The sequence below is a fragment of the Terrapene carolina genome, unplaced genomic scaffold, assembly GCF_002925995.2.
Source record: "Terrapene carolina triunguis isolate 2854851 unplaced genomic scaffold, T_m_triunguis-2.0 Scaffold67, whole genome shotgun sequence".
NCBI lineage: Eukaryota > Metazoa > Chordata > Testudines > Emydidae > Terrapene > Terrapene triunguis.
In genome coordinates this window covers 19,584,107-19,606,814 of record NW_020664418.1, presented here as the reverse complement: position 1 = coordinate 19,606,814, position 22,708 = coordinate 19,584,107, and the positions used below count along the sequence as shown (strand labels likewise).

Sequence of the window (22,708 nt, the reverse complement as noted above, 5' to 3'; positions counted from 1 at the left end):
AAAGAACCCAAGACAAGTATTTAAAAAAAAAAAAAACAGTTTTGTCATTCCAGGAAACCTAAGAATCCTACTCATATCCTCTAAAAAAATTGTGTTAAATAGAAAAGAAACTAAAAAAAAAAAAAATTTTTTTTTTTAAAAAGCAAATTTAAAATTAACATATTGAGCCTCTTCAATCAACCACTTTGCTTTCCCATTGCACAACTTCCCCCTCTCCCATTACATCCGTACAACCTGTTTAGGTATTACATTTTTTGAGGCACAGGCTTTATCTTCTTACTCTATGCAGAGCACGGTTGGCACTTTAACTGTTTTCCAACACCAATTATAAACATTCAGTATCAAGGGAAACACAGTAGTTTATACCTTGATAGCTTCAAATGAGTTAGTTGCACATCCATGTTGTCAATGACTGGAGGAACTGAAGATTTATCTGTGAAGTCCAATTTAAATTCATTCTGAACTCTGATCAAACCAAGATCTGCTACCAGAGCATTATGGGAGACTGAAGACTCAGGGATGACTACAACCGGAGCTTTTAAGTTGATATCCATTGAAAGGCGGAAGCTCTTCTTAGCAAAATCTTTCATGCTGGAAGCAGCCATTTCTGCAGCCTGGACTGTAGCTGCACTCAGGGCTTCCTCTGCTGCTTGGAAATTGTTCAGGAAGTTCTGTTGGAAAACAGCATTATCTCGCGTAGCACAAAAATAAGTACTTTACATTAGGGTTCCCAAACCGTGGGCTGCAACACAGTCCCGGGTGGTCCGCCGGCGCAGTTATGGGTGGAGCTGGGGGCAGCATGGGAGGGCGCTGCAACGCGGACACCAGTGGCGGCTAGCGAAGTGGCAGAGGGCAAAGTGGAGCCGCTGGGCAGAAGATGAGAAGAGGCCAGCCCTGAGAGGTAGTGGCTGGAGGGTTCACAGCCATTCCCACTATGAGCCGCCACATCCTGCCACCCATGGGTGTCAAGGCCTCTGGAGTATTGGCCCTGCGGCCCTCCCAGGGATTGGGGCTCAGCGGAGCTGCTATTTCTCCCTGGACAACGCCATGATTGGAATCATTATAGGTAATGGCCAGGCCTGACCCAAGCACCTGCCTCTGCCCTGCACTGCCAGCCCCTGAGCCCTTCCCTCATTCCTAGGCAGAGGGTGCCTGTGAAGCATGCCAGGATACTGGGTGGGTGACTGGGGCAGAGCTGCCAGGTGACAAGCTCAAGGTACTCAATAGGCTGCTGAAGCAGAGGTTGTCAGTGGGGGCTGGCTGTGGCACCTGCCTAATCCATTTGCGCTCTCACTGGCCCTGGTCCCTGCTAAAATATAGTCAAGTTGGAGTTCACAATTCTTAAGTCTATCTGCCTCATTTACACGATCATCTGCTAGCTAAGCAGGGTACTCAGGGGTACTCATTGTTGAATTCAACCCTACTTGGAACATGCATCTAAAGCAGGATGCACTGTGTACATTTATGTCTAGTAGTTGTACTTTTGGCTGATAAGATATCTACATCTGAAGGGTTTACACTCACATTCAACTATTTGTACATGCCAAAACTAAGTCACCATATCACTCTTGTTCTTCATCATTCCCCTTCATATTTATCAACCTCTCGCTGAGTGGTGCAACTTCTAAAACATCATGTCTTCAGGGTAAGGAACTTGGTCTTACATGTTTATGTTTCAGAGAGACAAGGTGAGTGAGGTAAAATCTTTTATTAGACCAACTTCTGCTGGTGAGAGAAGTTGGTCCAATAAAATATATTACCTCACCCAGCTCGTGTCTCTCATATCCTGGGACCACCACAGCTACAACAACACGGCATAAAACAGGTTTCTGTCTTGCATTTTTGGGCAGCATAGAAACTATTAACTGAAACTAAATGTACCAAATTATACATGCTAGTAACATCTTACCAGAAGTGACATGAAGAATTTATGGAGATAAACTATCTGAATGCAGCCCACTTTTAGACACATTTTACCATCCACCTTGGACATATCAGTGTAGTCTTCTCCTTCAGTAGCGTTTGGATAAAGGACCATTTTGAATCGAAACACTTCATCTCCCATTATGGAGACAGCCTGGAAGAATTGAATTGAGCTATTTTATTACATATACGTATTTAGTATCCTGGTGTAACCTTTTGTTAATTCTGTCACAGCCCAAGAATGTAACACAAGCTGTCTAAAACAAATAGGATGTAACCACAAGTGTATTAACAAGCAATATATGTGACTTGGTGGTAATGGGGGACTTCAATCATCCAGACATCTATTGGGAAAATAATACAGCAGGGTAGAGATTATCCAACAAGTTTTTGGAATGCACTGGAAACAACTTTTTATTGCAGAAGGTGAAGAAAGCAACAAAGGGACAGGCTATTCTAGATTTGATTCTGACAAATAGGATGAATTGGTTGAGAATTTGAAGATGGAAGGTACCTTGGGTGAAAGTGATCATGAAATGATGAGTTCATAATTCTAAGGAATGGTAGGAAGGCAAACAGTAGAATTAAGACAATGGTCTTTAACAAAGCAGACTTTAGCCAACTCAGAGAATTGGTAGGTAAAATCCTGTGGAAAACAAGTCTAAGGGATAAAACAGAGTTCAGGAGAGTTGGCAGTTCTTTAAAGAGACATTATTAAGGACACAAGCGCAAGCCATCCCAATGCTGAGGAAAGATGAGAAGTATGATAAGAGACTACCCTGGCTCAACCAGGAGATCTTTAATGACCTAATATTCAAAAAAGAGTCATACAAGAGGTGGAAACCAGTTCAAATTATGAAGGATGAATATAAAAAAAACCACCACAAACATGTAGGGACAAAATGAGAAAGGCCAAGACACAAAATGAGAGGCAAACAGTAACAAGAAAACATTTTACCAATACATTAGAAACAAGAGAAAGACAGAGGACAGGGTAGGCCCATTACTCAATGAGGAGGAAAAGACAGTAACAGAAAACACAGCGTTAAATGCCTTTTGTGTTTCAGTTTTCACCAAAAAAATTAGCAGTGATCAGACGACTAATATGGTCAACATCAGTGTAAATGGGATAGGATCTGAGGCTCAAACTGGAAATGAACAAGTTAGGAATTACTTAGACAATTCGATATCTTCAAGTCAGCAGGGCCTAACAAAGTACATCTTAAGAAAGATCTTGCTAAAGAGATCTCTGAGCCATCAGTGATTATCTTTGAGTACTGGCGGACAGTAGCTATCAATGGTTCATAGTCAAGCTGGAAAGGCATATCAAGTGGGGTCCGTAAATATCTGTCCTGAGTTTGGTTCTATTCAGTATCTTCATAAAGATTTGGAAAATGGCAGAGTTTGAGGACAACACCAAGCTAGGAGGGACAGAACAGAATTACAATTGAAAATTATCTTCAACTAAAGAAATGGTCTGAACTAAATAGGATGCAATTCAATAAGGACAAATGCATAGTACTATGCTTAGGAAGGAATAATCAACTGCACAAATACAAAATGAAAAATGACTGCCTAGGAAGAAGAACTGCAAAAAATTATATGGGGGTTATAGTGGATCACAAAGTAAATATGAGTCAACAATTAAATACTCTCACAAAAAAAAGTAAACATTCTGAGACACGAGAAGGGATTCTTCCACTCTACTCAGTGCTGATAAGGCATCAGCTGCAACACTGTGTCCAGTTCTTGGCACCACAGTTAGGAAAGATGTGGACAAATTGGAGAAACAGAGGAGAGCAACAAAAGTGATCTAAGGTCTAGAAAACATGACCTTGAGGAGGAACTTGATAAAGAGTCTTCAAGTACATAAAAGGTTGTTATAAAGAGAAAAATAAATTATTCTCCTTAGCCACTGAGGACAGGACAAGTATTAATGGGCTTAATTTACAGCAAGGGAGATTTAGTTTAGACATTAGGTAAAGTTTCCTAACTGAAAGGGTAGTTAAGCACTGAAACAAATGACATGGGGGTGAAGGGGCATGGAATCTCTATCACTGGAGGTTTTAAAAACAGGTTAGACAAACACCTGTCAGGATGGTCTACATGACCTACCGAGGTTCCTTTCAGTCCTACATTTCTATGATTCTATGTTTAATACAGCATAGCTGGATACACAAGTTTGAGTGAATCCAGTCAATTCTATTATCTCATTTAGCTATTTCTGTCTTACTGGAGATTTTAGTCATTTTGCCAAAGGGGATATCAAAACACTAACCTAAGCAAATAATGAAATATTCAAAAGAAAATATTTTATTTCCCTGGTATAAATGTAGTTTTTAACTCCTTCATTTTTTAATTTGACAATTTTTGAAGCAACACATTTGTCTTCCACATACATATCTCAATAAAATTTATTAAGCAATTGATTGTGCTCTGTTTAATCAATGTATATATTTTTAAAAATCATCATTTCTATAATCTTGTCTCATTGCACAAGTCACCTTTTTATGAATGGTCTTTGGATCAACATTTGTGATTATGATGTCCTCAAGTCTGGAAAAAACCTTTATCTTTTTAGTTTTCATAGAAACAGAAGCATCCATTCCTGATGAAAAAAATCCAATTTTAGTTCATAGTAACAACAGGTATAAAACACAGTAAGGGATTCTGATACAATAGGATCTTCAAATAAATACATTAATAAAAACACATTCTTTCTTGAATTTTAGCAAAAATGGTACAAGCTGTTCAACCTTAGGAGTTTCTGATCTAACAATTTGCTTTATGCCCTCTACCACATAGTCTTAGTTAGTGATGAAGAGACAAGACCATTTCTAACTTTCTCTGAAAATACAGGGTTGAGTACCAGTTACTAACACTGATGAGTGCCTAACTCTTAGAGAATTTCAAGTCCACAGTATTTCTAGTGAGTTAGCGACTCAAGTTTTTTTAATTCACCCCATTAAAAACTAAGCACTTTGCCAAATACATTTTCCTCCATCACACATTTATCTTGGCTATTAAAAATCTCAGATTAATGCTCAGTTGCTCTCTCATCTCCTGTTAAAAATTTAAATAAATGCTATTGAAATATTAATGTACAACTTCTACAGTAGCGTTTTAAAAACTTAGGGGGAAAAGCAATGATGCATCTCTTTAAACTCTACTAGTCAAAATACTTAACTGATAACTTACCTTGTATTTTAATATCTGCAATGTTACATTTCTGATCACAGACAAAAATGTTGAATGCATTCAGCTTTGCAGTAAGTTTCAAGTCATATACATCTTCATGGGCTGCATCACTAAATACTATATAGCAGAAATAACCATGGTCAGAAGAGCGCACATTCATCTCAGTAATATAACAGATGCAAATCATCTTGTAGTAATTAAGGTTTATATATACACACTGTTCAAAAGTTATCTATTGCAACACCTTGGAAATTTTAACTCTATTTGATCAAAGCTACGGCAAAATTTGATTACATTGTGTAGAAGACTGATCATTGTTCCGGGACAAAAACAGCAGCCAAATGAAATATAGGCATAGCAATCACTTCAAAACAGAATATGGTTACATTTTCCATATTTATGCCTCATTTGAAACTTCCTCTGAGCAGGGCCAGCTCTGGCTTTTTTGCCGCCCCAGGCAAAAAAGCCTCCGGCCGCGCCCCCCCCCCGCGGGGGGGAGGGCAGCTGGAGCGGGGGGGAGGGCGGCCGGAGCCCGGGGGGGAGGGCGGCGAGCCCGGCTGTGGCCCCGCTCTCCCCGGCGGCCAGAGCGCCGCGCCTCCCCCCTCCAGGTGCCGCCCCAAGCACAAGCTTGGTGGGCTGGTGCCTGGAGCCGGCCCTGCCTCTGAGAATAGTATAATTCCAAACACAGTTTGTAGTTCATTCTTTACATTCAGGAAAGAAAACTAGACTTCACAGTGTGGTGAGAAATCACTCTCAACACTGTCTATCCTGGACAGAAAGGAAAGCCTTCAGGTGTAGGAAGAAAAGCAGCTCCTAAGCCACAGACCAAGACCAATTAGGACAATCAGCCAATTTCAAGCTCAAGCCTATCAGGCTTAAAAATAACCCTAAAAAAACCCAAACTAGCCAATCCTTAAATAGCTTCTAACAAAACTCTCTTTACTGTTCACTAGTACTTGCTGATACGAGCATAACACAAATAGAAAATGTGGTTTAGGATTCCTCTTATAAACTGTGTTTCCGTATAGTCTGAAAGTTGGCAAATACACGGTGAAATTTCAAAAGATGCAAGCATTCATATGGAATTGTCATATTAGGCAGCAAGAGGAGGTTGTGGCACATACACTTATGAAGCACCACACTTCAGGTATGTTTCACTACTGTAATGTGTAGTGAGTTTTGATGAGTCATAGTTCAGTGAAGACATCTGACAACGATGCCTCATCCTCTGCAGCTCCAATAAGTTTTGCAGGAAGTTAGTCTGGCCTTTTCAACTTATCATGCTGTCTCCTTCAGTGAGATGTTAAAGCTACCAACAAGTTCTTGCTACATGTTTGAAAAATGCAGTGAAGGGGTATACATACTATGGCAGCTACCTTGTCATCTTTTACTAGAATCACCCTAGTTTTTCACAACCATTGTTAATATTCAATTAGGATACTACTTTATCTACCTATAAGGAATAGTAAAGAAATGTATTTGTCAAGTGACCAGTTTTAATTCATTCAGGTGATTAAAGTTATCCAAGAGGCTAATGGAGAAGAAGTGGGAGTGTGAAATGATCATACCTAATCTCACTAATTCATACTAATGAAATAGCTTAACCATTGATAAAGCCAACTTTGTTTATTTTAGACTTTTGGTGGATGTGAATGTCAGGCAAATTAACCAGTCAAGATAACGGTCTGTAAAAATTAATTCACTATCTGGGAAAATACCTAATGCTAGTAGTATTTGTGCAACAAGAAAGTTTTTAGCAATTACCAAAAAGAAGAGTCAATATCCTTAGAAACTCATCTTCTGTGATTTTTGTTCAAACAGATATTTAGCATTGTGAGTTACTATTGTCTTTTTCCATGTACAACTGGGTGTGTGACTAATGTGTTGCCAGATGAACTGCTCTGTGTTGCTTGCAAACAATGTTGATTGACAGCAGCTGGCATGCTACTGAATCACAAATAAAAGACATGGAATTTCCAATATCACAATACCTGCTTTGAGAACAGCGCTTTTTTGTTCCTCTCTTTGAGGTTTTGGGTCAAATCCCTTATCAGAGCTGGTAAGACCACCTGATGGAACACTATATGTGACAAAGTTCATGATGGAAAGTAAGGCTTCTGTGTGGAGTACTAGATCCAAAGATGAAAAGGACACCTAACATGATATGAGAGAGAGAGGGGGGAAGGGGGGAAATGGTAATATTAACTAAAACATATCATACTGGTACGTTATGTGTTTGTATGACTAATTCAAAATTATCACCACTGAAATGTAGAAAAAATTACTTACTCTCTACTCATGTAATCCTACATTTTTGACCAACATAGCATTGCATAGCAATAGAGAAGAAAGGCGCCAAAATTCTGTCACATGAAAGCTTAGAATGATACAAGACGATCCTACAAGGACATTATACCACATTCTGTGCCACATATAAAATATGCTATTTGATGTGAATCTGGATTTTTAACTAGCGCTACTTAGGTGAATATAATATACAGTATTAATATTAGTTTATACTGCTTAATCCTTCTCCATGTCACAGCTCAGGATCAGAAAGCATTGCATGTTTAACTAGGGCTCTGAAAAAGCCATCCAAGGACACACAGCTGTTTCTGTCTAGAGCCCCTACTACATCTAGGTGAAGTTCTAGGATAATAAAAGGCTTCAAACAATGCATCCACAATAGAGGGTGAGCTATAGTGGTTGTCACTAAAATCTATACCATTAAAATATGACAGAATGTAAGTTAGCATGGTATTGCCTTGTACTGTATTAACTTTTGGCAAATATTTATATTATTAACAACCATGGTCCCTCTGGCCTTCCCCCCTCATCTCTGAAGTGCATACTGTATATACTTGATCATAAGCTGGTTTGTTTATAAGCCGACCCACCCTCCCCCAAGATGGATAAGTAAAAATGGAAAATTTTTATAACCCGTTCATAAGCCGACCCTGTAATTCAGGGGTCAGCAAACTTTGGCTCCCGTGCCATCAGGATAAGCCGCTGGTGGTCCGAGATGGTTTGTTTACCTCAAGCGTCCGCAGTCAGGGAGGTAAACCTAAGTAAACAAAGTGTCCCAGCATGCTAGCTGCTTACCCTGACGGGCCGGGACAGCAACTGGTGGGGAAATTTTTTGGCAGGGGAGAAGCTGGGAGTCAGGGGAGTAACCCATTACCACCCCCCACATGACCCCTAGCCCGGGACACCCCCACTCTCCCTTCCCACCTTATCTGGGGAGGGCCGGGGAGAATGTCTCTGACCTGGCTGGAGCTGCTCCAGCAGGCTGGGCAGCACAGCCACAGCCTGCTCTGGCGGGCCAGACCGGGCGGCACGGCCGCAGCATGTTCCAGCGGGCTGGGCCAGGCGGCACAGCCGCAGTGTGCTACGGCAGGCTGGGCGGCACAGCCGCAGCCTGGTCTGGGGGGCGGGGCCAAGCGGCACAGCTGCAGCCTGCCAGCCCTGGAACTGCAGCTGCTTCGGAGGCTGGGGGGGGAGAGCAGCGTGGTCAGAAGCAGAGAGACTCTGGCCCCTCCTCTTCCCTTCTGTCTCTGCTGGCTGTGCTGCTTCTCCTTTCTCCCTCTGTTGGGGGGAGGGACTGTGTCCCACCTCTCCCTCTCTATACCCATTCATAAGCCGACCCCCTTCTCTGGTGCTTCCCTTTTTTACTAAAAAAATTCGGCTTATGAACAAGAATATATGGTATTTCATCACTTAATGAGGTTCAAAAGGTGAGTTGCCCCTGCAAATAAGCAAGTACTCTTCTATACTACATCTGCACGGGAGCTGCTCGCTATCGTCCATGTGATCTGGGTTGTGTACAGAGCTGGCTTGCTTGCTTCAAAAGGATACTGAAAGGGGGTGGGGAAAATAGAGCTGAGCTAGTTCACCTGGGGCGCAGTCTATCCACCAAGGAAACATTGTGAAGAACTCTTCCTCCAATCAAGGAGTAGCTTCTCTGTGACACTGTCTCCTGTGTCCACTTGGGACAGTACAGTGCTAGAGCCTGCTTGGCTCACGTCATAATTTAAAAGCCACCCAGAGCATTTACATAGCACAACTGTTCCTCCCCACTCTGCTTCTAAGAGCTTTTACTTTTCTACCACAAATATGTTCCCATTTGATATATTAACAAGTTTACTACTCTAGAGTACACCTCCTCCTCACTTTTAACAAATCACATCCCACAAAAACTATTGTCAGAAATTGGCATTGTCACTTAGCTAAGAACCAATTAAAAATTCATCAGTTCCCATTTAAAAATGAATAATCAATTCTAGACACACCATTTTTCAAGTTACCTTAAAACCAAGTGTACTGTTTAAAAAAAAGATATTTTTAGTTAATCTTTCAAAATAATTACATATTAACATAGGAGCTCATCTTAAAAGATTGCTGAAGTCTACATGCTTATACTTACATTGACAGCTTGCTTGGTATTTTTGTAAGTAGTAGTAAAGTCTGGTCCATCTGCATCAGCCTATGAAAAGAGTCAAGACTGAAACACACAGTAACAGTATCTGTATTTTAATAGATGAAGTACAAAGTTAAAACTGAAATAAGATGCCAATTTTTAACCATGAGAATAATTAATAAAAGGAAAAGATTACAAAGGGACGTAATCAATTCTCCATCTCTCAGAGACCTTAAAATTAAGACTGGATGTCTTTCTAAACAATTCCTACTTTGCCAACATACGTTAATGGGGTCTATGTGCAAATTTACTGGGTGAAATTCTATAGCCTATCTTAATAAGGGGGTTAGAATAAGCAATTATAATAGCCCATCTTGCCTTCAAATCTACGTCTACAAACCACCTGACGGCCATTCTGAAAATACCATAATAAGCTCTCAAAACTGGAGACTCTCATACAAAACCAACCTTCCACACAAACTTCCACGTGGCTGGACTTTACAAAAACAAGACAAGCCATTTACAATGCATACTTTACTTCTCTACAGAGGAAAAAGGACAGTAAACTATCTAAACTCCTACATGCCACAGGAGGCTACAACACTGGTACCCTTAACTCACCCAACAATATTGTTAATCTGTCCAACCACACACAGCCCGGCAGAAAAGTCTGTCCTATCTCAGGGACTCTCTTTCTCCTCACCACCCCTACCCACATGATACAGTTCTGCAGTGATCTGGAAGCTTACTTTCGCCGTCTCTGACTCAAGGAATATTTTCAACACACCACTGAACAGAGCACTGACCTACAGGAACCCTCCTACCAACACTACCAGAAGAAGAATTCTGTGTGGACTCCTCCCAATGGTCGAAATGACAAACTGGACTTCTACACAGAGTGCTTCTGCAGATGTTCACAATTTCAGCCTGTGCACGAACAGCATCACTTGCCCCATAACCTCAGCTGTACAGAACGCAACGCCATCCACAGCCTCAGAAACAACTCTGACATTATAATCAAAGGGGCTGACAAAGGAGGTGCTGCAGTCATCATGAACTGGTCGGATTATGAACAGGAGGCTGCCAGACAACTCTCCAATACCACATTCTACAGGCCACTATCCTCCGATCCCACTGAGAAGTACCAAAAGAAACTACACCATCTGCTCAAGAAACTCCCTGCTACAGCATGGGAACAAATCTACACAGACACACCCCTAGAGCCTGGACCAGAGGTATTCTATCTGCTACCCAAGATCCATACACCTGGAAATCTTGGAGGCCCCATCATCTCAGGCATTGGCACTCTTACAGCAGGATTATCTGGCTATTATCTCTCCTCAGACCCTACGCTGCCAGCACTCCTAGCTATCTTCGAGACACTACTGTGGAAACTACAATGCATTGGTGATCTTCCTGAAAACACCATCCTGGCCACCATGGATGTAGAAGCTCTTTACACCAATATTCCACACGAGGATGGACTACTAGCTGTCAGGAACAGTATCCCTGATGAGGCCGCAGCACACCTGGTGGCTGAGCTTTGTGACTTTGTCCTCACCCACAAACATTTCAGATTTGGGGAGAACTTATACCATTCAAGTCAGCGGCACTGCTATGGGTACCCACATGGCCCCACAGTATGCAAACATTTTTATGGCTGACTTAGAAAAACACTTCCTCAGCTCTCGCCCCCTAATGCCCCTTCTCTAATTATGCTACATTGATTATCTCTTCATCATATGGACCCACAGGAAGGAGGCCCTTGAAGAATTCCATCTGGATTTCAACAATTTCCACCCCACCATCAACCTCAGCCTGGACCAGTCCACACAAGAGATCCACTTCCTGGACACTACAGTGCAAAGAAGTGATTGTCTCAAACACCACCCTATACCGGAAACCTACTGACATGCCTCCAGCTTTCATCCAGACCACATCACATGATCCATTGTCTACAGCCAAGCTCTAAGATACAACCGCATTTGCTCCAATCCCTTAGACAAAGAAAGACACCTACAAGATCTCTATCAAGCATTCTTAAAACTACAACACCCACCTGGGGAAGTGAGGAAACAGATTGACAAAATGAGATGGTTACCCAGAAGCACCTACTACAGGACAGGCCCAACAAGGAAAATAACAGAACACCACTGGCCATCACGTACAGCCCCCAGCTAAAACCTCTCCAGTGCATCATCAACAATCTACAACCCATCCTGGAAAATGATCCCCCACTCTCACAGGCCTTGGGAGGCAGGCCAATCCTCACTTACAGACAGCCCCTCAACCTGAAGCAAATACTCACCAGCATCTACACACAACACCACAGAAACCCCAACCCAGGAACCAACCCCTGTATCAAACCCCGCTGCCTTCTCTGTCCCCATATTTACTCTAGCAACACCATTATAGGACCCAACCACACCAGCCACGCTATCAGAGGCTCATTCACCTGCACATCTACTAATGTGATATATGCCATCATGTGCCAGCAATGCCCCTCTGCCATGTACATTGGCCAAACAGGACAGTCTCTACGTAAAAGGATAAATGGACACACATCAGACATCAGGAATGGTAACATACAAAAGCCAGTAGGAGAATATGTCAATCTCCCTGGACACTCAATAACAGATTTAAAAGTAGCCATACTTCAACAAAAAAAACTTCAAAAACAGACTTCAAAGAGAAACTGCTGAGCTACAACTCATTTGCAAACTTAACACCATCAGTTTGGGCTTGAATAGGGACTGGGAGTGGTTGGCTCACTACAAAAGCAGTTTTCCCTCTCTTGGTATTGACAGCTCCTCATCCATTATTGGGAGTGGACCATATCCACCCTGACTAAATTGGCTTTCAATATTGGTTCTCCACTTGTAAGGTAACTCCCGTCCTCTTCATGTGCCAATATATATTTATGCTTGTTTCTATAAATTTCACTCCATGCATCTGAAGAAGTGGGGGGGTTTTACCTATGAAAACTTATGCCCAAATAAATCTGTTACTCCTCATTGTTTTTGTGGATACAAACTAACACGGCTACCCCTCTGAATGTAATAAGCTTGATCTCTTCTATCTCTTGTTGGTTACAATTACGTACTTTCACATTAAAAAGACAAAAACGCACTAAGAGAAAGGAATGCACTTGTGTTAAGGACTACTGGACTGAGATGGTGTCCTGGACTTTCTCCCTAATAACCACGTACCTTCTGAAGGATATCCTGCATTGTAGGTTCTCTCTTGCTATAACTAAATCTACATCCATAGCTCACTCCCCTCTGAGAGGCTGCCTTGTTCAGAGTCCATTCCCCACAATTTGTGAACCCTACTGAGCCAGTACCACTATTAAAGGGGTACCTGCCACACAAATAGATATGAGCAAATGTTCCATTCCATTTAACAGCGCTTTCTTGCAAATAAGGTTGTTCCTTGTGTGATGAATTGGGGGTTCTGTCTCTACCACTTTTGAATTGTGGACAGTTTTAAGAAATTGTATCATGTAATTATTGTATCATGAAAAGTCTACATGTATGTGGATCCCCCATGAGTTAACAGGGTTCTATTGTGTGTCTGCCAGGCCAGAGACTACGGTGAGTCATCAGCATTCAAGGAACATTTATTTAAAGTAAAGTATCTTGAGAGAATGTGATAGCTCAAACTCGCAGAAGAAACTTCCACTTCTTGTCTGAAGGAAAAGGAGTTTGTAAGTGCAAAGTTAGCAGGAGGAAAATAAAAGAAGCAGGTGACTCCCAGCAGGAATTTATAAAGGGACTCATGGGCAGGAGCTGGGTGGATAGAGCCATTTTGCATCAGATTAAGATAACAGGCTGCTGCAGGGGCAGGGTAGGTAAAGTTGTGGAAGATCCTGCCTGACAGAACACAGATGATCCCTGCCCCAAGGACAGGGTGAGCTAGTGAAGGACATTGTGTTTAGGATGTTTTACTGTTTTGCACGATCTGTACTCTGCTGTGCTTTCCATGATTAAGTATAAAGAGCATAAAGATGCTGGACTGTACAAAGTGTGTGTTAACTGCTTCACAACAGCTGCACACCCCTAAGAGAGTTAAACTGTAAGACAGAAGTTTCATAATTTTGGAGTTGAGTTCTGGGACAGGGGTATGTTCAACCACTGGGAAATTTGAAGGGTTACTGTTCTGCACTCAGAAGGCTAGGCATCTGGACAATCAGTTCCAACACTTCGAAGGAGGTTATTAAATAGAAGGTTTGCATCTTGAGAGTGCATCTAGTCACCCCAAAATTGAGGCAGTGGCTAGACTCTCCTCAGACTCCAGAAGTATAATACACCACTGGGAATCCAAAGCACTTGAGGCTTGGATTCCCCTCACAGCAATGCTAGTGGGTGGCCAGGAAGGGGTGCTCACTAGGATCTGACACATCTTGTTCCCAATGGGAGAGGATACATTCAATCATTGGAATTACTTCATATTGATTCTTCACATCAGTGAGCACTATGCTTGTTAGTGTAAGAGCAGAATGCAGATTTTATTCTTGAAAACTGACAACTGGCACAGGACTTTGATCATTTAGACCCCAATCCTACAAATACTTCTGCCTGTGATTGAAGTTTAATTCAGGTGTGTTTGCAGGATCAGGGCTTTAAGACTGGTTAAAATAATTCAGAGGTTTCAATAAAGATTATACTAAAACCTTTATGTATTCCATTTTCAGAAGGTGTTCACCAGTCTCCTCTGAAGAATTAATAATATGAAGAGGATCTCCTTTTGAGTCTGTAGACAAAAGGGCACATATACATTTATATTACTTCAAATCACACTGTCTCACATACACATTTTATAAGGAAGCAAGCCCCCAGGCAAATGCTTTAACTGTTAATCGACTCAGCTATTGAAAGTGAACAAGTAATGGGTCATAATGAAAATAATTGTAAGTAGTCATTTTCAGTTTAAAGACCACAGATCAAGAGCTATCTAACGAAAATAAATATTTTATGTAATTTTATCCAAGTAATGGTTTTAGTCGTTTTTATACTACGTTAAACCCATGAAAAAATTTCAGTTTGGAAAAAATGTGTATCTTCCCACTGCTACTTTTACATCATCATAATGACATCATTGTATACCATTCTTTGTAGCAAAAGTCAGAATCACTACTCAGTTATTTCAATTATACATCTAAGACTGCAAAAAAAGACCAGTAGTAGCAAGTTTCAGAACCCAGATAAACTGTCTCAAGTTCGTGCAACAGGACTAAAAATAGTAGCGCAGATCTTCAGGCTCCGGCTGGAGCCCAGGCTCTGAAAACTCCATGAGGGAGGAGGGTCCCAGAGTCCAGGCTCCAGCCCAACCCTGAACATCTACAGTGTATTTTTAGCTCCATAGTGTGAGCCCAAATCAGTTGACCGAGACTCTGAGACTTGCTGCCATATGCTGTTTTTCTGTTGGTTGCTTGATTTTTTGTTTGTTTTTTTCAATGTAGACACACCCTTAGGGGAAAAAAAGTCTTCCTTTTGGGCTCAAATTTACTTATGGATTTTTCCTTATTTAAAAAACACACAATAAAAAATGCTGGAGTTCTCATCTTAACATATATCTATTAATGAGTAGTGCTTTAGCTGAGTATGAAGTCATACAATTAAAATGAAACTTTCGCTGATAAATTATTTTTTAGCATTTGCTTTTGGAAACAGTACAGCTATCAAATATTTATTACACTATATAATATTAAGGTTGCACAATTAAATTGACAGTTTGTCTTTATTGTGTTCTTAGCTCAAGCTATCACCTGAGTTTTGTTCTTAACCAGACTCCTGTCATACACAAAACCATCTAGCTCAAATTAAGTGGTGCTTCAAGCTTGAGCTAGCTGGCCCGACTAAAGGGTTGAAGCTTCAAAATTGCTGAGGATGCAGCAGCATGAGTTAAAATTTATCATCTGCTAATCTAATCACTCTGTGTACCTCAAGTGCTGGTTTGCAGTGTGGTTGCTCTCACTGGAGCTGTTACTCCATTTGAACAGGCTTAAGTGTACTACCTCAAGCTAACTTTTACACCAAAAACAAGCCCTTAGACCATTGAAGACTGACTTATTGCAGCACCATTACCTAAGGACAATGTCACAAAGTTAATGTTGCTGTAGAAATTCATTTCTGCATGCTAAAATTTTTAACTGTACAACCTTACTGCTATAATGTTTGGGTACTATATACAAAGTGCCAAGTTACAATGTACCTACCAGTAATTTCAAGGCACTTCAAAGTAATTTTATTCAGATATGCTGTTGCTGTCATATCGTGGTTTCCAATTCTGGTTTCGCTTCCAAGCTGCAGCACAGTTAGAATATGTAAGGGATGCCCCTCCTTCTGCACCTGTCTCATCAAGGTTACCACAACCTGGGGGGGGGGGGATAAATTAAGGTTATATTCCAATAAAGTATTCACTGGTTATAGCAGGTAATTGTAATGTCCATAACTCTACACCATCAGCAATGACAGCCTTGACACCTTGTTTATTTACCTCACACATGCCTGTATCTATGCTTTTTCCATACTTCTCTATATGTATGTAATGTTCTCCAAATTCCACTCAGCCAAGCCACTATATCTGTAAAATCCCTCCAGAAAAATCTTCACTTACAATCTATAGCAACGGTATGAAAAGGGAAAAAGGTTCTCTTTCTCTGGCTTTTTCAGTACCTCCTGTTCTTATCTAGATCAATTTTATATTATAAACTCTTTAGTGTAAGACTTTGTTCAGTGTTGTACACAAAACAAGCAAATGAACACTTAGAAAAATACTAAGTTGCCCTCTCTGGGGACAAGGAGGGGGGAACTGACACTAATGTGAACCATGTGCTATTTTAGATGAGTAATGTATCTAAATCCTCAATTGAATGAACAGAATGTGCAAGTAAATAACTGTTCTTCCAGTTAGAATCAAGATGATTAAAAAATAACCTCAACAACACCATCAATGTACCCCATCTCAGTAATACACAGTGCTTACCCCTCAGCACCTTATGATCTGAGCTAAGGGGGAAAGCCACCATGAGTCCAGATCCAGAGCACAGCAATTTTAGGTAAGAGATTGATGTGGTAGTAGAAAGCATTGCAGGATGCAGTTAGTTTAATGGAATTAGATGAAAAATAATAAAGTGCTTGTTAGAATATTATGAGGAAACCATTCCAGGTAGAGGGGCAGCATGATAAGAGGCATGAAGACAAGAAAGCACTAGAATTATAGTGAGTCAAAAATATTCGGAGGGACATACAATCTTATAATCAAAATGACAATGTTTTAAATGAGATATCCCCTATTCCCAAACACAATCATGAGTTAAGACCCAGATTCTATCCCCAGTTCTGGCCATTTTGCAGCATGAAGCACAGAGAGACCTAATCCGTCCCTAACTGAAGCAGTGGAGAGTATCCCTGGCATAGGGTGAAATCTCAGATGGCGTAAAGCAGACCAGCTTGATCCTATGGCAACTGTCCCACAAACCCTGTCATGGGCATCTGCATTCTGTCAATTCTCAGCTAGTGTATATCCACACAGTGGCCAGAGCTAAGGGGATCAAGTTAATACAGCCGTTAGTGTGATCCAATTTACAACAGAACTGGGGCCACAGCCAGAACATTTCATATTCAGACAGTCTCTGGAAAACAAATTGGGTTCATAATACAGATCAGGCAGCTGATTACAGCTCCTGGATTGCCCCCACCCTCTCAGAAAAGGAGAAAATTTGGGCCAGTATGTACATTATGAATCAGAGCATGTAATTAAGTCTGACTGAATGAAAAACTTAGAGGCTCTTTTCTTTTTGAGGATGAGAATTTTTATTTTCCATTTTGTAACTCTTCTAAAAACCAGTAATTCTAGGGACTATTTTGGATACCACAAGATTTCTTTGCTGGAATCCAAGGTTTTATTTGGACTGACACACAACATTCTGATATTGCTAAAGGTCAAAAGCAGAAGGTTGCCAGTATTTACATTTGATTTGGGTCCATTTAAAATTACCTAGGGAAATTATTATTTTCTATAGCAGCATCCATCTCTTACCAACATTTCTTCACTGGCTGAGCACGTAACAGATGGGTAACTAAGAACCGCTGGGGGAAAAAAGGTGCTACACTGGGGACCAGGAAGCTGGCATTGAGTTGAGTGAGCTCCACCCACTAGTGATATCCTTAACCAAGGGCAATCTGAGTATCCTGCTGAACTGGCTTTATGGTTACTCTGTCCTGGTTGGTACAAAGCAGCCACAGAGGGATACAAAACCTGGTCCTCACAGTCAGCCACAAGCAAGATATTGTACAGTTAAATATATACCTCTTTGATTTCGAAATTAAGGAGCATGTTGGTTACATCTTCATGTAATGCTACTTTTGTTGTACCAGGTAAGCTTTCTCCTGAAGTACTCTCATTCTGTGTTGACAGAGGTATCTCAGTTCCTTTAATTTTTCCTGCCATTTTCAATGATTTGTTAATTTCATTCAAAGAAGTGTTACTACAATTCATTTCACACAAGAAACACATTCTATGTATTTTATATATTTAAAGATTTTTAGTGAAAATGTACAAAATTTCTTTCAACTGAGCCTTTCAGTAAAGAATGGAAGAAGGAAGCACTGTTGATTACAAATATTCTCACAATATGACAATATTGGCTAACTCCACATAGATTTTTAGTTAATAACATTGCTCATTTTTACTTCCAATATTTTCACTTTCAAATATATGTTTACATATGAGCAACATCAACACACATAAATAAGACAAGAAAGCAAGAGAACAAACAATTGTGTAGTAAAAATTAGGGATAGATTTGTTTTTCATTTACATTTAACTGTTCACTTTCACTGAAAATTTCATGAAGACTAACACCCATTTAAAATTGAAGATTGCAGAAGAAAAAGTCTCTTACCTTCCTCTTGCACTATTGGTTTTGCTTTATTTAACATTTCATCTGCTTCACCAAGGTTTTCTGTCAATACTTTAAGCAGAACATTCAAATCCTCTTGACTTAAAATAACCTGTAACGTAACAGTTTAATGTTTTTAAAAATGAATTGTATATCTGTTCCTTTTACTGTTCACCTATATCAGCAAAGCAGCTCTTTATGGCAGGAATACATTACTCTTTATTTATCACGTCTCACTCAGCAGTACCACTCAAAAGAATCAAACACCACAATAATATGGCTTTCATAAATGCAGCTCTATATGTGACCATCCAAGAAATACAAAACAACAACAAAAAAACAACACACAAGTTACGGGGTAAAGACTTTTTAGGACTGTGAAAAGGAATCTGACTATCTACAATAGAATTCAGTCTTATTTACAATATGTTCTTTCTAGCAGATGGTTATGAGATTTAAACTCATCTGATTTTCTTTTTATACAAATGTATATACATTCTTGATCACAGTGTATTTTCTTTAACAGTTTAAAAACATCATTTTAGTTCAATATTCCTGTGCAGTAAAATATTTTTTAAAAGTTGTTTTTTTTTTTTAATTCCAACTAAACCTAACACAACACGATGAGTCTCTTCTTGGCCCTAATAAACCTGCATAGACTTAACCAACCTGTAACTTTTTTTTAAAACAAAGAATATTCATGGAATTAACAACAATGTAAAGGTTCACACTATCAACACAACACAATCTGAAAGTAGTGTGTTTTAAAAAAAAAAAAAAAAAAAATACTTACATTCATTGTGTCAAGATGCCCTTTGATTTCCAACATAGGAATTTTGTGATACCAAGTTGCAGCTAGATTTCGATTCACAGACAGATTCAGATTAATAGGATGAAGTATCTGAATGTCAGGCTGTGAAAAACCAGGCTGTACAATTGTCCTAGTAAAGAAACAACCAACAAAAATATGAAACAAACCATATGTTAAGAACATAAGAACGGCCGTACTGGGTCAGACCAAAGGTCCGTCCAGCCCAGTATCTTGTCTACTGACAGTGGCGAATGCCAGGTGCCCCAGAGGGAGTGAACCTAACAGGTAATGCTCAAGTGATCTCTCTCCTGCCGTCCATCACCACCCTCTGACAAACAGAGGCTAGGGACACCATTCCTTACCCATCCCTGCCTAATAGCCATTAATGGACTTAACCTCCATGAATTTATCCAGTTCTCTATTAAACCCTGTTATAGTCTAGCCTTCACAACCTCCTCATGCAAGGAGTTCCACAAGTTGACCGTGCGCTGTGTGAAGAAGAACTTCCTTTTATTTGTTTTAAACCTGCTGCCCATTAATTTCATTTGGTGGCCCTTAGTTCTTATATTATGGGAACAAGTAAATAACTTTTCCTTATTCACTTTCTCCACATCACTCATGATTTTATATACCTCTATCATATCCCCCCTTAGTCTCCTCTTTTCCAAGCTGAAAAGTCCTAGCCTCTTTAATCTCTCCTCATATGGGATCTGTTCCAAACCCCTAATCATTTTAGTTGCCCTTCTCTGAACCTTTTCTAATGCCAGTATATCTTTTTTGAGATGAGACCACATCTGTATGCAGTATTCAAGATGTGGGCATACCATGGATTTATAGAAGGGCAATAATATATTCTCCGTCTTATTCTCTATCCCCTTTTTAATGATTCCTAACATCCTGTTTGCTTTTTTGACTGCCGCTGCACACTGCGTGGACGTCTTCAGAGAACTAACCACGATGACTCCAAGATCTTTTTCCTGATTAGTTGTAGCTAAATTAGTCCCCCATCATATTGTATGTATAGTTGGGGTTATTTTTCCAAATGTGCACTACTTTACATTTATCCACATTAAATTTCATTTAATTCATTGTTCTGACATTTCAAAAAACACCTCAAAGCTCAAATACAAACATTCTTGAAGTGTGTTTATATTTTCATAAATAGAACACTATTTGAGGTAATGCTGCCTTTTGTTATCAGTCAACTCACTATTTAATGATTTACAGCTTTACTTACCTTCACAATAGAAAAAACAAACACCTTTTTATCCTAAATTCATCAACTAATTTAAGCAATATTTGAAAAGTAATATTTTGTTCTATCACATAGAATTCTAAACTACAGAGGAGTTGCATTAAATAACTTCATAGCAGGTAAATTACTAATAATTAACTGTTGAATTTTCAGTTCAAGCTCAAGATAGTAAAATCAACTATCATACCTAGACAGCTTAAGCTTTGTGAGCTGCACATCCATTTTATCAATGACTGGAGGAAGTAAGCAGCCTTCAGCAGATACCAGGCTAAACTTGTTTTGTACCCTGATCAAACCAAGATCTATTAAGACAGCATTATGGGACACTGAAGACTGAGGTATGATTATAACTGGCGCTTTCAGGTGAATATCCATTGAAAGGCGAAAACTCCTCTGAGCCAGATCTTTCACGCTGGTAGCAGCCTTTTCTGCAGCTTGAACTGTAGCAGCACTCAGTGCCCCCTTTGCTGTTTGAAAGTTGTTCAGAAAGTTCTGTAACAAATATAAGGGGGTGGAAAGAAAAAAAATAAAAGATACAGCTTAGCTGCTCTCTATTGTATAACTAATGGTTAAAAGCAAGTTTCTTATCTGTTAACCTTTTCCCATGGCAAGATAATATGGGTTGACAGATCAGATATGTCCTGTTATCTGTCAATCAGGAAGGAAGTTGCCAATCAGAATTAAGCATTTTTTGCACTCATCTACACCTCCATCACCTATTCCCTACAAGGCGGCTCTTCAGTTTGGTGACTTTTTGACATGCCTATTCATTTGGTTCTCTCTCCCTGGTAGCATTATCGCTATTCAAGCCAGTACCTAAATGGTGAGTAACTACATCAATGTCACCACGTCATGGAAAAATACCACCGGTAAGATACGTGATTCTCCAATAGCAAGAATGCCACAGGTACAATCAATTCACACAGATTAGTCCTTGCAATCTTCTTTCTTCTCACATGGTGGCAACTAATATAGTGGAAGCTTTAAGTTAATCATGAGTCTACCATGTAATAAGCTAAATGAGAGCAAAATCAGAAGTTGCCAGAGAGAGGTAATCCACAGGCCTCTTCTTTTTCCTTGAAATCTGGAGCTGGGGTAAAGAGAGAGTGGGACTTCCTCCTCTAGATTAAGTTTAAGAGTTCTATGGGAATGACTGTCAGAGGATCTTAATCAATTTAGCGATTTCAGAACTGTGGGAACTAAATCTTCTGATTATTGTGGAAAGCAGAAATTGTAATAGGAAGAAAACTGTTTTAGACTTTCTCTGACGTTTCGAGGTTACGTCCAGAACCCATACGAAAAGAGTTTAGATCCCTTGAAAAGAGACAGTAAGTGCCTGAGTTTGTAGGATGGGTCTCCTGTCCATGGACAGAGAGCTCGGAATACCAGGAATGAGGATTCTAGGATGCCAGGCCCTCAATGGATGGATTTCTGGGACTTTACCAAGTAAGTAAGTGGCCTGTATGTGCCTGGTGAAGTTCCTATGGACAAGTCTGGGTACTTTAAAAGTTGAGGCAACCAGCGATCTAGCCAAGATAGCACCTCAGCCAGAGACACAAGTTGCTTCTTCAAGCAAAGCAAGAAGTGAGCTGAGGAGCATGTCTGCTGAGAGGAGAGAAAAAGGTGCAGCCTGGCACAAAATAAATTATATTTTCACTAGCACCTACCAGTCTTACTGGGAGAAGACAAGCCAAACACCCCTTTTTCGTGCCACTTTCACAACAAGAAATCAATGCGTGGATAGATAGTGAATAATGTTAACATTAATACAGAAAATTTGAAAAACAGACACAGGCAACAATAGAGATAACTTTGTGAAACTGAAAGCTAAATTAAAAATATTAAGCTTTATGCTCTTTCCTCTAGTTTGCTTAACAAATCTAGTAAATGATGGCTTCTTCAGAGTCTTCCCAAAAGGAATATAAAAAAAATACTGGCAATTCTAATAATTTTAGATTTAATAATATCTGTGATCGATAGAGTGAGAATACACATGTGTTTAAGGTTTTACTAAAGGAAGATACATGGATATGCTAGGGGATAATTCAGCAATAACATTGTATTGTACACATTTAATTGATATGTCACTCTCTTCCTCATCAAAATTGTTATTTCCTAATTTCCAGATTCAAAAAATAAATCTTTTCCCCTTAGGCATGCCCATACCAATATTCCACAATTTTATAAAAGTGTAGTTAT

General features: G+C 40.0%; 1 protein-coding gene across 1 annotated transcript in view; it reads right to left on the bottom strand.

The window, feature by feature from the left end:
• Nucleotides 1–22,708, bottom strand: part of VPS13C (vacuolar protein sorting 13 homolog C) — a 202,531-nt gene that overhangs the window by 95,752 nt on the left and 84,071 nt on the right. The window contains 12 exon segments of the mRNA XM_029910705.1: nucleotides 367–671; nucleotides 1,910–2,077; nucleotides 4,428–4,531; nucleotides 5,122–5,238; nucleotides 7,113–7,275; nucleotides 9,545–9,604; nucleotides 14,211–14,290; nucleotides 15,756–15,912; nucleotides 17,852–17,985; nucleotides 18,447–18,555; nucleotides 19,237–19,384; nucleotides 20,697–21,001. Of these exon segments, the coding sequence (XP_029766565.1) occupies nucleotides 367–671; nucleotides 1,910–2,077; nucleotides 4,428–4,531; nucleotides 5,122–5,238; nucleotides 7,113–7,275; nucleotides 9,545–9,604; nucleotides 14,211–14,290; nucleotides 15,756–15,912; nucleotides 17,852–17,985; nucleotides 18,447–18,555; nucleotides 19,237–19,384; nucleotides 20,697–21,001 (1,850 nt within the window).